The 15,006-nt window shown below is 40.4% G+C and overlaps 1 protein-coding gene across 3 annotated transcripts; it reads left to right on the top strand.

Moving 5' to 3' along the window:
- Positions 1 to 1,256: 1,256 nt before the first annotated feature.
- Positions 1,257 to 11,808, top strand: smim29 (small integral membrane protein 29). 3 transcript variants are annotated; one of them, XM_080764541.1, is made up of 5 exons: positions 1,257 to 1,468; positions 4,185 to 4,512; positions 5,899 to 5,924; positions 7,592 to 7,688; positions 8,214 to 11,808. In XM_080764541.1, the coding sequence occupies exons 2-5, from the start codon at positions 4,405 to 4,407 to the stop codon at positions 8,280 to 8,282; spliced, it is 300 nt and encodes a 99-aa protein (XP_080620667.1). In that variant the 5' UTR covers positions 1,257 to 1,468; positions 4,185 to 4,404; the 3' UTR covers positions 8,283 to 11,808. The 3 variants fall into 3 exon arrangements, with proteins under 3 accessions (XP_080620667.1, XP_080620668.1, XP_080620666.1); XM_080764540.1 differs by having other exon boundaries at positions 1,273 to 1,468; positions 7,583 to 7,688; XM_080764542.1 differs by lacking the exon at positions 5,899 to 5,924 and having other exon boundaries at positions 1,260 to 1,468; positions 7,583 to 7,688.
- The last annotated feature ends 3,198 nt before the right edge of the window (positions 11,809 to 15,006 follow it).

Below are 15,006 nucleotides of genomic sequence, written 5' to 3'. Positions count from 1 at the left end.
CTACTTGGCTAAACTCCCAGAACGCTGTCATGTTTGTTTGTAGCCTATTTATTTTTGAGCTTTGAGTGTTTGTGTTAACACAAATACTGTCTTAACACAAACACTGAAGACAAAAGTGTGTAATCACAAACACAAAGTTAGGACACAAATTGTGATTGGCCGGCGTGATTGGGTGGGAGATGTGCCATTGGTTGAGAATGAGAGGATGTAGCCTATTCTGACGTCAACGGTTGATGATAGAGCGAATTGTATTGTATTGTATGTGTATAGAGTAGACCCCCTGTGTGTCTGGAATAAAGTTTGAATTGAATTGTAACTCTGAGAGTGTACAACTGCATGGAACCAAATGGACCCCTAACGGGTCTGCAACTCTGAGAGTGTACAAATGGAACCAAATCGACCCTGTAACTCTGAGAGTGTACAAAATGGAAACAAATCGACCCTTACAGGGTCTGTAACTCTGAGAGTGTACAAAATGGAACCAAATGGAATTGCTTACAGGTCTGTACCTCTGAGAATGAGGCGTAACATGACACCGTGTCAGAGGTCAGGGCTGCCAACCCCGCTGGAACCCGCAGGAGTCTCCTTTTGGCCGACACCTGGATTGTCGTTTCTCCTGTATTTTATTTGGTATTATAAACTCCCAGTGCGTGCAATCATACAGACATGTTCACTTAAATAATGAACGGTTATTTTTAAAGATGGGTCTTACATTTACTTCAGTCATCAAATCTATATCTGTAGGCCTGACATTGTTCCACTTTTATCCTGATAAAAGTGTCAACATCCCAAAATTCACCAGAACACAGGATTACATTAGCCTAAATGTACTCTGTTAAAATTCACCAGAACACAGGATTACATTATCCTAAATGTACTCTGTTAAAAATCACCAGAACTATACAGCCCATGGTCTGTTATATCTGATGTTATGGTCTGTTATATCTGTGTCATGGTCTGTTATTATCTGTGTCATGGTCTGTTATATCTGTGTCATGGTCTGTTATATATGTGTCATGGTCTGTTATATCTGATGTTATGGTCTGTTATATCTGTGTCATGGTCTGTTATATCTGTGTCATGGTCTGTTATTATCTGTGTCATGGTCTGTTATTATCTGTGTCATGGTCTGTTATATCTGTGTCATGGTCTGTTATCTGTGTCATGGTCTGTTATATCTGTGTCATCATGGTCTGTTCAGTGTTATATATGTGTCATGGTCCGGTCCGTTATGTGTCATGGTCCGTTATATCTGATGTTCTGGTCTTGTATATCTGATGTTATGGTATTGTATATCTGATGTTATGGTAGGAGCCTATCTGATGTCACGGTCTCTTTAATATTAGGCCCCGCCTGTTTTGGTCACGTGCGTGAGGCCGGGGCTCCTCTCTTCCGGGTTTGTGTTGTTGACAGTTTATTTTCACAGAAGTACAAGAAGCAGAAGAGGAAAGAGAAAACAAACTACACGGTGAGAATCTCTACATTTAAACAGTCATAATGCTCATTATAATGATAATCCAATTCATATAAATTCGATTGTTCTTTTTTTAACCACAGAGATAATACCTTAACATCCCTTTTAACCTAAAGCTAAACATGATTGCGTTTTCACTATCATAGCTTGGGTCAAAGTCGGTGACAAATGTGGGTATTGGTCCACCCAGTCCTGGGACATGTGAGAATGGTCCAGTGAAATATTTGTCTAGTGTCACTCTATCACTAAACACGGGTGAACTAAAGAAACACCTACCTTTTATTATGTCACTGAGCTGAGCATCATGGCGATATTGAAAGACCCACCCACCTCAGACATAAGCAAGACAGCAACATTATGAAAATTACAATATTATTGTCTGGGTCACTGGACGTTCTGTCTGTCTATCTATATACAGTGTCTGTCTGTTGAATGAATGCACCACCATTTAATGTATTTGCAAAAATAACGCTTTTAATTTAACTTTATTGTCACATCACATTACAATTAATTAAGGTGGGTGAAACACTTGGTTGTGCAGGCTCATCATTGCAGTTAAAAGGGATATAGACGAGCATAAATTCCATAATATAACATCGTGGATGGAATACTGGATAACTCACCCGCTGGTGCTTGCCCGTTTTGCCTCCCAGAATTGTCCCCATAGGGGGGTAACTTAGTTGTAATATGCTATTGGCTGTTATTATTTTTGGAAAGTCTATATTATTTTACTTATATTTGACCCTTTAAACAATTTAGTATAATTTAGTATATGTAAGGTTTTGCACACTCAAATGGTACCTTGTCAGATAATCACCACACGTTTGGCTACAACAACTTCCGTGAACCGACTTCAGTGTAGTAGCCTTTTCATGAATTATTTTTGTACTTAATAGGCTGTCTGCTGTCGTGAAAGTTTATACTAGTTCAGTAGAGAAATTCAAAGTCCAGCGGTCCACTGCGTCCAGCCTCTCCCACCCCTCACTGGGTAAAAGCCCGGGAGGAAACGGAAAAGGGGTGAGTTGTCCTGTTACCCGTGGGTGCATATTAAACTAGAAAAAGTGCCCCTCGGGGCACAGGTCTCCACCAGGCCAGGTCAGGTTGTGGCCTCCTGGTGGCCCTATAATAGGCCAATGTGAAAAGGGTGCGATTTATTCGTACAACTTGGATGGTTTGAGGACTTTTGTTCCAAAAATGTGCTTTGCAAAAATCCACCTGTTGTTGGTGCTAACAGGCCAATGTGAAAAGGGCGGGATATATTCCTCAGCCTAGTAGGAAAGTCTGTGAAAGATTTAACGTAAATTGCACGCTGCGTTCATGATTTGAGGCTTTTTGTTTCAAAAGGGCCAATCCTGCAAACTTTGAAAGCCAATGTTAGCCAATTAGGATGGAATATGAAATATCGGACAGATCCATCTTGAACACATGACTATAGAGATAGTGTGTAACGATTTGCATTTTTTTTTAATCTGGAGGAGTAATATAAAAAAAAATGTTTTTCATAAGTCGGCCTCCTGGTGGCACTATAACAGGCCGTTCTGGAAATTTTGGGGCAGAGGTTCATTGTTGGCATCCAGGGAGTGTGTGTGCAGAATTTGGCATCGGCCAGTTTAACGGTGCCGGAGATTAGCTGTTCACAGACGGACAGACAGACGGACGGACGGAGTGCAAAACATACTCTCTCCCCATGCCTTCCGCCTGGTGGAGACAATAAAAGGTCATGAATTAATGTTTGTACGAGTATAAATTAGAGGGTTTTTGGGACTGATATCGATCACCGATTGTTTTTCTCACGATCGGCCGATACCGATCTTGTTTGTAAGGGAACATTTGAATATTTCCAAAAATATAATATATAGTAAAAACTGTTCAAGAGTCTGGCAGTACTGCTCCTGATCCTCCTGTAACACCAGGGGAGAGGGCCACTATAGTTCCAAACTCCAAACTCACTCCAGAGGGTCACACTGCATATTACTGTCTTAGCAAAACATTGCCGATCTACAATCTCAAAATGCGTCAGCGACGCGTTCTGAGCTTGTAGATCAATCAGTGCCACATTAAAATGATGGTGGGGCTGGGGGCCGCCAGTTGCCCATGTATACTGTAACACATCATTGGAAATCATTGAATCGTATTGTATCGCCATGAGTGGCGATACAATACGCAAAATCTCGTCCACGTATCGTATCGTCAACCATGTATTGTGATGCGTGCCACTGTTATAATGTATCCCGTTACACCCCTAGGAAATATAACAGAATCAGAAATGCACAGTTTATGCGAAACACGTTGTGAGCTTGTAGACTGATCTGCTATTTTCAGAGCACGACACCCGAGCACAACCAAACATAAAATGACTTGTCTTTTAGTTCTACTCTGCTGGACCTCTTCTCCACTAGTCCCTCCCTGACATTGTAGTCTAGTTTTTATTTGTTGACAAAATCGTCAAAAAAGGCAGACAAAACATTTTTAGCTGACAACATTAACACGGGTTTATGTGTGACTGTATTTAATAAAAAAAACGTTTTACAATGAACATGTGTGGTTTTAAATAAGCATGCCGTGTTATTAACCCTTGTACCGTGTGTGTGTGTGTGTGTGTGTGTGTGTGTGTGTGTGTGTGTGTGTGTGTGTGTGTGTGTGTGTGTGTGTGTGTGTCTGTGTGTGTGTGTGTGTGTGTGTGCGTGCGTGCCTCTCCCCGATTGTGCAGATTTCACACTGATTAGGAGCCATGTGGCAGTCACATGAAACCAGGAGGAGGACGACGAGGCAGACGACAAGACAAGAGGACATTTGAAGAACAGACAGACAGACAGACACACAGAGACAGAGAGAGAGACAGGGGCCGGAGAGAGAGATAGAGAGAGACAGGCCCGAGACAGAGACAGTGAGTGGGGGGGATCTGACGCCCCCCTCCCTCCCCCCATGCCATGAACTCGACCACTCCCCCCCCCTCGGTCGGCGGAGGGGACGCCGCCGTGGGCTACGTCCTCGTCCCGCTCTTCCTCCTCACCATCGTCGGGATCGCCGCGGCCGTGGTGAGTGAGGGGTTAAAGCCACTTATGTATTTATTTAATTTAACCTTTATTTAACCAGTAAATCACATTGAGACCATAGTCTCTTTGACGAGTGCACACTGGCCAAGAGAAGAGGCAAATAAATGTTACACAGCTCTGCCAGTAACAACAAATACAGGACATGACAAAGACAAACATATGACATCCGTAATACCAAAAACCTACTACCAGGGAGGCTCAGAGAGAGTCTAAATAGCTAACCAATTACAGACAAATAAGAACAATACGTCTTGAAACTACTATGCTAATATAAAACTAACCCTACTAAGGAGTACAGAATACAATGATGTGTCCTGTAGGTGGAGCTGGTAATGAATCTCAAAGCAGCATGAAAAAGGGGATCAAGTCTGCCCAATGCAGAGGAACAGGCTAGTGACCAGCCTTTTCCGTGAGGCAGGAGAAAAACAGGACTTCATTCTGTAAAAGAAGCTCAAAGTGAATTTTAACTTCTTAACCAGTGCATCGATGTGATGATTGAAATTTAGCTTGTTGTCCAACCAAATCCCAAGATACTTGTAAAGTACCACCCATTCGATGGTTACTCCATCTATAGTGATGATGTTTGGGGGGCTAAAGACAGTACTATTTGGAGCAAAAAGCATGGCCTTGGTTTTTTGGCCATTTAGAAGCAATTTGCTGTCTACCAATTCATGCTGCAGAGAGACAGAATCTGAGGCCAAGTTTGACACTACCACGTCAAGTGAAGGGGCTTAAGCTCTTAAGGGGCTTAAGCACTTAAGCTCTGATCATTTGTTGTTCAATCAAAATAGCCGCTCTACAAGCTCACAATGCGTCGCATTGTGAGCTTGTAGAGCGGCTATTTTCAAAAGATCTTTATACATTTGAAAACGTATGAAATGGGACATTCTGTATGAGTACTTTTACTTTGGTACATTTTCATGTCACAACCTTTGAACCGTAATTTTACTCAAGTAAATTTTAAAAACAGACTTTTACTTGCAATTTGTTACTTGAGTATTTTTACAATGTTGTACTGATACATTTGAGTACTTTTTCCACCACTTGTTCAAGCTAATTCTGGTTGACAATATTGTCAGTGTATTTATTCATAGTGTCAGTCATCATAGCTTGGTTTTTTTCTCGTTTACGTCTGTGAAAAAAATGGTCGACGGCGGAACATTTCTTCCGTTGCGGTTTTATAAGCGCGTGAAATGGAGCTGGAGTGGACTGTTGGCCATACCAACATGGGCCTGTGAAATGACACCGTGAAATCCTGACACGGATTGACATGACACGCATGTTGTGTTGATGATGCTCGTCCAAAAGCCTGTGTAAACTGATTCCATGCTCCGTGTTGTGTTGTCCATGTGTTTCTGTGCTCTCTAGGTTATGTACATAAGGAAGAAACGAAGGTAAGCTGTGTTTGTATGTCCCTCTTCTATTCCTTACACAACATTGTTCTCTGATGCAAGGAAGGAATATCCTGAACCGAATATTCGGCCACCGAAACAATTATGCAATTTTAGAGCCGAAACCGTGTAGTCATGTCGTAACCTACTGTTATGTTGTGTTGTGGACAGAATGTAATCATATACTTTTCCATTATCATGTAGCTCTACAATAAAGCCATGATGAATGGTACAGAAATTGGTATAAAAAAAAGAAAGAATAAATTATATATAATATGAATCATATTTGGCTATTCTGTAATTGGTTTTCGGCCAACTGTTTCCTATATTCTATATTCTGATTCGGCCAAGAATTTCCCATTTGGTGCATCCCTAGTAATATAGTGTCTTTCCACTGCTTGTTTCTGCATGCTTTGCTTCCACTGCATGTGGACGTGCTTTTGGCTGCAAGGACATCATCATAATACATGCAATTTATAGAAACTCATCACACAAAGTTTGGAAATGTTTTTCTCCCTTTTAATAATATACCAATTGGTATTTTTTTATTTTATATATCTTGTGTCTCATGTCCTCAGATTGGACAGACTGTAGTGTTAACATGTCTCATGTCCTCAGATTGGACAGACTGTAGTGTTAACATGTCTCATGTCCTCAGGATGGACAGACTGTAGTGTTAACATGTCTCCAGTCCTCAGAATGGACAGACTGTAGTGTTAACATGTCTCATGTCCTCAGGATGGACAGACTGTAGTGTTAACATGTATCATGTCCTCAGGATGGACAGACTAGTGTTAACATGTCTCATGTCCTCAGGATGGACAGACTGTAGTGTTAACATGTCTGCAGTCCTCAGAATGGACAGACTGTAGTGTTAACATGTCTCATGTCCTCAGAATGGACAGACTGTAGTGTTAACATGTCTCCAGTCCTCAGAATGGACAGACTGTAGTGTTAACATGTCTCATGTCCTCAGAATGGACAGACTGTAGTGACACCAGCTCCTGTAGACTGTAGTGTTAACATGTCTCATGTCCTCAGGATGGACAGACTGAGACACCAGCTCCTGCAGACTGTAGTGTTAACATGTCTCCTGTCTTCAGGATGGACAGACTGAGACACCAGCTCCTGTAGACTGTAGTGTTAACATGTCTCCTGTCTTCAGGATGGACAGACTGAGACACCAGCTCCTGTAGACTGTAGTGTTAACATGTCTCCTGTCTTCAGGATGGACAGACTGAGACACCAGCTCCTGTAGACTGTAGTGTTAACATGTCTCCTGTCTTCAGGATGAACATACTGAGACACCAGCTCCTGTAGACTGTAGTGTTAACATGTCTCCTGTCTTCAGGATGGACAGACTGAGCCACCAGCTCCTGTAGACTGTAGTGTTAACATGTCTCATGTCCTCAGGATGGACAGACTGAGCCACCAGCTCCTGTAGACTGTAGTGTTAACATGTCTCCTGTCTTCAGGATGGACAGACTGAGACACCAGCTCCTGTAGACTGTAGTGTTAACATGTCTCCTGTCTTCAGGATGAACATACTGAGACACCAGCTCCTGTAGACTGTAATGTTAACATGTCTCCTGTCTTCAGGATGAACATACTGAGACACCAGCTCCTGTAGACTGTAGTGTTAACATGTCTCCTGTCTTCAGGATGGACAGACTGAGACACCAGCTCCTGCCGGTCTACACCTACGACCCGTCGGAGGAGGTGAACGAGGCGGAGCAGGAGATGCTGTGGAGAGAGGAGGACACCAAGGTAATGCCATGACGCCTCGCGGAGTGTGTGTGTGTGTGTGTGTGTGTGTGCGTGCGCGAGCGTGCCGTGCATGAGTGTGTGCTACACCAAGGTACTGTAACACCATGACATTGTACCGTATGTGTGTGAAAGAGGAGGCCACCTCTAAGAGCTATTTAACACCATTATTACTATCACAATATAGAGCTTTATAACTTCGTACTACTACTACCAACTACTCCCATTACTACTACCAGTAAGACGCCCTGGGGGCGAGAAGCGACCTCGCCCTAAAGGGCGAGTGCTGGCGCTTTGGCATGGGGGGTCAGATCAACATATGGAATTTAATGGAATTTAACATATTTAATGTCCATGTATTGATAACTTGTATAATATTTTAATGTCAATGCATTGATAACTTGTATAATATTTTATTATTGTAATGTCCATGTATTGATAACTTGTATACTATTTGAATGTAAATGCATTGATAACTTGTATAATATTTTAATGTCAATGCATTCATGACTGTTCGTCCCCATGCAGGTTGTACAAAGCTGGGCCAGATCATATCAACAACGGCGCCCTCTGCTGACTGAGGACGTCCATGCATGAAATTATATGAATGGGACTGACATGGCCAATCAGCACTCAGCAGTGAGGCTAAATGAATGGGACTGACGTGGCCAATCAGCAGGGAGGCTTGTACAAGTACTATGAGTTTATTTATTATTTCATCACAGTGTCATCTTCATCATCGTTGGGATCCTTTTGAAGTTCAACCCATTTTAGAGCACTGGTTCCCAAACTGTGGGTCGGGACCCATTTGCGACTCACCGACCAAGATTGGGCCAAGATTCAAGTAAATATCCCATTTTCTTGTCCTACATTTAAAACACACACACACACACACACACACACACACGCACACGTGCGCACACGCACAACAGGTTTGGGAATCGGTTCCAAATGTGATGGAACTGATCCTTGGTTCCTCCATGTTGGATGTGGATCCCAAGTAACACTAAACATCATCATCATCATCGTCATCGTTTTGGGCCTGTTTTTTGTATTTTATATAACAGCTGTTCATTGTGAAACGTTGACGCCAAACAGTCAGAGCTTTCTGAAAGTTTATTTATTTGATATTATTTATTCTCTTCTGTCTTTTTCTTTTTTTCTTTTCTTTTTTTCCCCCCAAAGCTTTACTGGGAAAAAACCCCAACCTTACATTATCCAATAGGTTACTGAGGAGTTCATATGCTGTACGAATGTAGTTATATATTTTTATTTTTATTTCTTTTTCTTTATTTATTATTATTTTTATTTTTCTTTACAGTGGATTTTGGATTGGTAATTCGGTCACCGCAGGCCTTTGCTGCCTTTAACTCTCGGGTAAGAAAATGTAGGAAACAAAAAAAACAAAAAAATTGACCCATAATAATTGTGTCCACGACCCACAAATGTGTGTTTGGGAAACCGTGTTCTAGAAACCATGTGGTTTGTGTCAGTGTGACTGTCATGGCGTCATATCCATGACAACCACCTGGGGGCGGTTCCACTGCTCTGCCAGCCTCCTCTTCATCCTCATCATCCTCGTCATCGCTGAGTGATGATGAGTAGAGCCCCAAATATGCCCCGTCTAGATCTACCGCCAATACATCGTCACATGTTCCCAAGACGGTCAAAACGTTCAACTTTTTCAGGATTCAAATTCAACAGCATCAGAAGTAGCAGATCTCCAGAGGCTCCAAACATGTCACGAGTGTAGCTCTGCTACTTGTGATATGCTGTTCTTAAAACAATAACAATGATAATAAGACTTATATGCCTTAAAACATTATACTTGCCCTTGATGACTAAAATTTTAAATTATAAACACCTTTCATATTTTATTTATTTTAGAAATCACTAATTGTAATGGGCCAGAATGAGATGATGTATGATGATAAGATCGCCCCTCACTTCACACATGAAGGTATTTTTTTAATTATAGTTATAGAGGGCAATTATAATGTGTTACGGCATATACGTCTTATTAAGCCAGTCAATCTTAGGTTTGACCCAAAGGAAATTGAGATAGCAATCATTCAAAGTTGTAATGATCCTTAGGGTCATCCAAATAACATTAACATTTGTGAATTAAATTCTTGAAGGGTTTGAAATTATAAGAATGCCCTTATGCTTTATGTAGCATGTGACATGTCGAACTAGGAGGTTTTCATGATTCTGAATCCATTGCAAGCATTCGTTTAGCACGAAAAACACTCATTGGGGGAAAAAACGGCCATAGCCGTCATGGCCGAATTTAGCCCAAGGAGTGTTTTTTGTGCAAAACTACCGGTAATGCATGGAATGGGTTCAGAATCATGAAAAGCCCCTAGTTTAACACTTCATCCCTACTATAGAGTGTGCTGACCATTATAAGGAGTTCCAGCTCCCTGTTAATCCCTGGCGTAAAAAAACCTTAGGTTTCGTTTTTGGCATCCAATCAGGTTTAGTTTAGATTGACTGGCCTATATTAGCCAGGGATGTCCTCTCAGATTTGTTTAGATGGATTCCACAGCTCTGACTGTTTTTGTTTTGTTTTTCTTAACTCCCCCCCCCCCCCCCGACTCATGTTTGACTTGATTTAATTTGGTGAATGTATACGGTCTGATGATTATGCACGGCCTGTCAAATTATAATATATGTAAAAAGAACATTTATTTTAGATACTATGGTAATACTATGGTACAACTTCACCCTCCCAAAAAAGTCAGACATAAAAGACATTGTGTGAATGGTCAGACACACTGAGCTATATCTTGCAGATTTGCACCACCCCTTATACCCCTAAACTTATTTGCCATGTTTTACTATTTTGAAAAACCTTAAAAGTTAAAATGGCCCGATCTACAAGCTCACAACGTGTCCGTGTAAGATCGGCAAGTTTAGTATAAATTGTATAAAAAGGCAAATAAGGGGTTTAGCCCTGACGAAAATAGGGCCCACATTCCCAACTCCGGTGGCTTTATAGGGGCTTCTCAACGACGTGGGTGCCGTCAGTGACACAAGTCCATGGGGTGCCTCAGAATGCTTTGATCAGTTTAACCACTTAGACCCTAGTCTAGACTCAAGTTAAACTGTACTTGGGGCGTTCTTTTTCAGCCTATACAGTACACTGAGTCTCTCTTCATCAAAAATAGTAAATCTACAAGCTCACAACGCGTCAAGTTATGACGCATTGTCAGCTTGTAGATCGGCTATTTTTAGTGAATGTCCGCCCCCCCCCCCCCCCCCCCCCCCTGCGGGATGCTGGGGTTAAAGTTGTTGATTAAACGCCACGTCTAAAAAGTTATTTTCAGTCTGTTCTGAAATGGAAACTGATATCCTCTCAACTTTTCCTTGTTACATACTGTATCTTAGGCGCAAAGATTTACATATTATTTACATAGCGTTAAAATGACATGAGGTGCTATAAAGTAACAAAGTCATTCAGGTGGTGCCGTGTATAAATTATTTATAGAGGTCGGGTGACCTGAGCCAAAAGAATGTTTGAGAGCCACTGCTTTATACCAATTGAACTCTCGTTTTCATTGATTTCACTGAAAGTCTACTGAAACAGGCCATTTTATTTGCACTGTTGCAACAATCAATCACTTAAAAAAAATGAATGCTGTGATACTTTGTAGTTCTGGAATATTCAGAGACTACTGCTGAGAATATGAACTTGAAGTGAAATTCTGACCGCACTGTTTTAAAAAGTGATGTCCGATATTATATCCCTCCCGATATTATCGTCCGATATTTGCGTAAAGATATAATATCTTACAATATGATTATCAGTTTTGATACATTTTAATTCATTTCAATTTCTCCCAAATTTATGTTTATTTGTTATTTGAAAAACGTTACATTCATGAATGCATCCAACTGCGGCATCACAAAACGACTAGGCACAATGTATTAATTCCACGACCGCATATAACGGTATCGGTTGATATCGGCTGACATCGGTATCGGAAATTATCGGACATCCCTAGTTTTTTTTGCAATATTGTCAACTTGAGACCATTTGCTTTTTTAAATATTGTATTGCTTTCAAAGTGAATTGGTTTCATGCTCAAGACGTGGAACATGAAAATAAAGCTGAGAAAAATATTTTTTGTGTATTGATTTATCATCAACCAATAACTATTGATTTAGCATCAACCAATAACTATTGATTTAGCATCAACCAATAACTTGTTTTAATTTATCATCAACCAATAACTTGATTTAGCATTAACCAATAACTATTGATTTAGCATTAACCAATAACTATTGATTTAGCATTAACCAATAACTATTGTTTTAGCATCAACCAATAACTATTGATTTAGCATCAACCAATAACTATTGATTTAGCATCAACCAATAACTATTGATTTAGCATCAACCAATAACTATTGATTTAGCATCAACCAATAACTATTGATTTAGCATCAACCAATAACTTGTTTTAATTTATCAACCAATAACTTCATTTTTCATCAACCGATAACTATTGATTTAGCATTAACTAATAACTATTGATTTAGCATCATCAACCAATAACTTGTTTTAATTTATCATCAACCAATAACTTCATTTTTCATCAACCAATAACTATTGATTTTTCATTAACCAATAACTATTGATTTAGCATCAACCAATAACTATTGATTTAGCATCAACCAATAACTATTGATTTACCGATAACTATTGATTTATCATCAACCGATAACTATTGATTTATCATCAACCGATAACTATTGATTTATCATCAACCGATAACTATTGATTAACTGTTGATTTATCATCAACCAATAACTATTGATTTATCATCAACCAATAGCTATTGATTTATCATCAACCGATAACTATTGATTAACTGTTGATTTATCATCAACCAATAACTATTGATTTATCATCAACCAATAACTATTGATTTAGCATCAACCAATAACTATTGATTTACCGATAACTATTGATTTATCATCAACCGATAACTATTGATTTATCATCAACCGATAACTGCAACGACCGCTAAACCCGGCTTATTCCGCGGCTTGGTTGAACGCCTGATTGTGATTGGTAAATCCAAATGAACAAAATGATTTATTTACTCTTTTTTTCCCCTGCAGAAAAATAATTTGTTCTGTTTCATTTTACAGTAAGGCTGTTACAGTTCCTATGTTGTTCTGCAGGTGGTACCAGTGAGGCGGTGTCAGTCAGTCAGACAGCACAGCATTAATGCTCACCTCACACTGAAGGCAGTGTTGCCATGTCTGCTTACTATAAGCGACTTTGGGTTACCTGTCAAGGAGTGTTGATTTTGTCTAAAACTATGACGAAAAATGTGCGAACTACATAAAAACGAAATTAAAAATTAAGATGATGACTAAATCTAAGACTGTATATACTGACAATTTGAATTTTGTCAACAAATACAAACTAGACTAAAATGTTAGGCAAGTACTAGTGGAGAAGAGATCCAGTAGAACTAGAAGACAAGTCATGCTCTGAAAATAGCCGATCTACAAGCTCACAACGTGTCACGCTGCTTGTAGATCTGCTATTTGCATCACACTTCCACCCCTCCCTCTCCAGCTGAGTATCTGTCAGGCATCACTGCCAGTCAAAAATATTAAATCAACTGTAGGTTTAGTCGACTAAAATCGTACACAAAACTAAAACATTTCAGAAGACTATACTAAAACTAAATCAAATGTTGCTGTCGGACCCCTAAAAACATACTTCTACAGGGACATCCGATCCGGACCAGATTCGAATTGGAATCCTGAAAATCCTAAAATGCGTTTAGGCCTAGTTATTAACTTGAACTACTTCGTTATTCTAGTACCGGTATGTCACACAAAAGTAGCAAAAATAGCCGATCTTGAACTGGAATCCTGAATACTTTTTTGATTGGAATCGTGCGAAGTAAAATGTATTTATTTAATTTCAAATGCATTTAGTTATAATTGTGTTAACGATGTGAACTTAAATCCAAATATGTTGGACATAAAAGAAAAGACAACATTTCAATGCTATAGTCTGTAAACGGGTTATGTTTTCAATCATGTTTGGATTAACTTTGGAATTGTAACAGCTGAAATAAATATCAGTATTCCGATATTAACCTGCGGGCTGCATTGAAGTGAAGGTGCATGGGGACGGCCAGTTGCCCACGTGACGTAGGCCTATGTCCTATCTATAATGAAGAGGAGGGGGCAGGGTGGGGTGGGGTGGGTGGGGGATGGGTGGGCAGGAAGTAGTGGAAGCAGGAAGGAAGTGAATTAAGTGAGAAGAAGAGGGGGGGGGCAAGGGCCTGGAGTGGGGAGGGGGGAATACCAGGGGGGGAGGGGGGAATACCAGGGGAGAGGCATGCTGCTGCTCAGCAAAACATCGGATTCATTGACAAAAAAAAAGGAGAAAAAAAAAACTACTACTCCTTCCATTCATTCAATTCAATTCAAAGCAGGGCTTTATTGGCATGAGAAAACATATATGTTTACAATGCAAAAGCAAAACGTGGATATACCCCTGCATTACTGCTTTCATATATTCACTGCATATAAAACATTGTATCGTTGGGAAAACATGGTTTAGACTTTAGAGTGTGTGTGTGTTGGGGGGGGGGGGGACTCGGGAGTGGAGACTGGAGAGCAGAGTCTGGAATGTCAAGGACCCCCAGACAGTCCAGACCCTGTTTGAGATGCATACTGTATTAGCTAAGCCAAAGATGAAAGACCTGTGATTTATTACAGTTGTTTTATCTCTGGGACCTTAATACACGTAAACTTCAATGTTATAGATTAGTTTAACCATTGTTTTATATCTCTGCATGGGACTCCAAATGAATGACTGTGAAGTGACAATTGTATAGGACTTTTAAGACCTTTTCATACAAAATTAGGCTACTCGCTACTACATCAAAAGTAACCAACTATACTATAAAAACTGGTCAAACATTGGCCAAATGGTAATAGCTTGTAGGTGTGTGTGTGTGTGTGTGTGTGTGTGTGTGTGTGTGTGTGTGTGTGTGTGTGTGTGTGTGTGTGTGTTTCAGAGAGATAGGACCAGTTAATTTCCATGACAGACACTAGAAGCAGTGGGTGGCATGGAGGTGTGAACACACACACAAACACACACACACACACACACACACACACACACACACACACACACACACACAGTGCACACTGGGACCCGGCAACTACTGGCGATAGAGGCGATAGCAGGCGAACAGGCGATGGTCGAAAAATGGGCGGAGGAACGTTGGCCGAAAAGATAAAAATAATTCACCTTTTTGCGATGTCTCCCGGCGATAGTG

The sequence above is a fragment of the Protomyctophum bolini genome (assembly GCF_963924005.1).
Source record: "Protomyctophum bolini genome assembly, chromosome: 5".
NCBI lineage: Eukaryota > Metazoa > Chordata > Actinopteri > Myctophiformes > Myctophidae > Protomyctophum > Protomyctophum bolini.
Note: the sequence above shows the minus strand (reverse complement) of the source record. Positions and strands in the feature narration are given on the sequence as shown.

What these genes read in the sequence shown, in the direction of transcription:
- smim29 (XM_080764540.1), top strand. Translation starts at nt 4,405, where the DNA reads ATGAACTCGACCACTCCCCCCCCCTCGGTCGGCGGAGGGGACGCCGCC. An exon ending in TCGGGATCGCCGCGGCCGTG is followed by an intron (nt 4,513 to 5,898) that starts GTGAGTGAGGGG and finishes TGTGCTCTCTAG; the next exon opens with GTTATGTACATAAGGAAGAA. An exon ending in GGAGAGAGGAGGACACCAAG is followed by an intron (nt 7,689 to 8,213) that starts GTAATGCCATGA and finishes GTCCCCATGCAG; the next exon opens with GTTGTACAAAGCTGGGCCAG.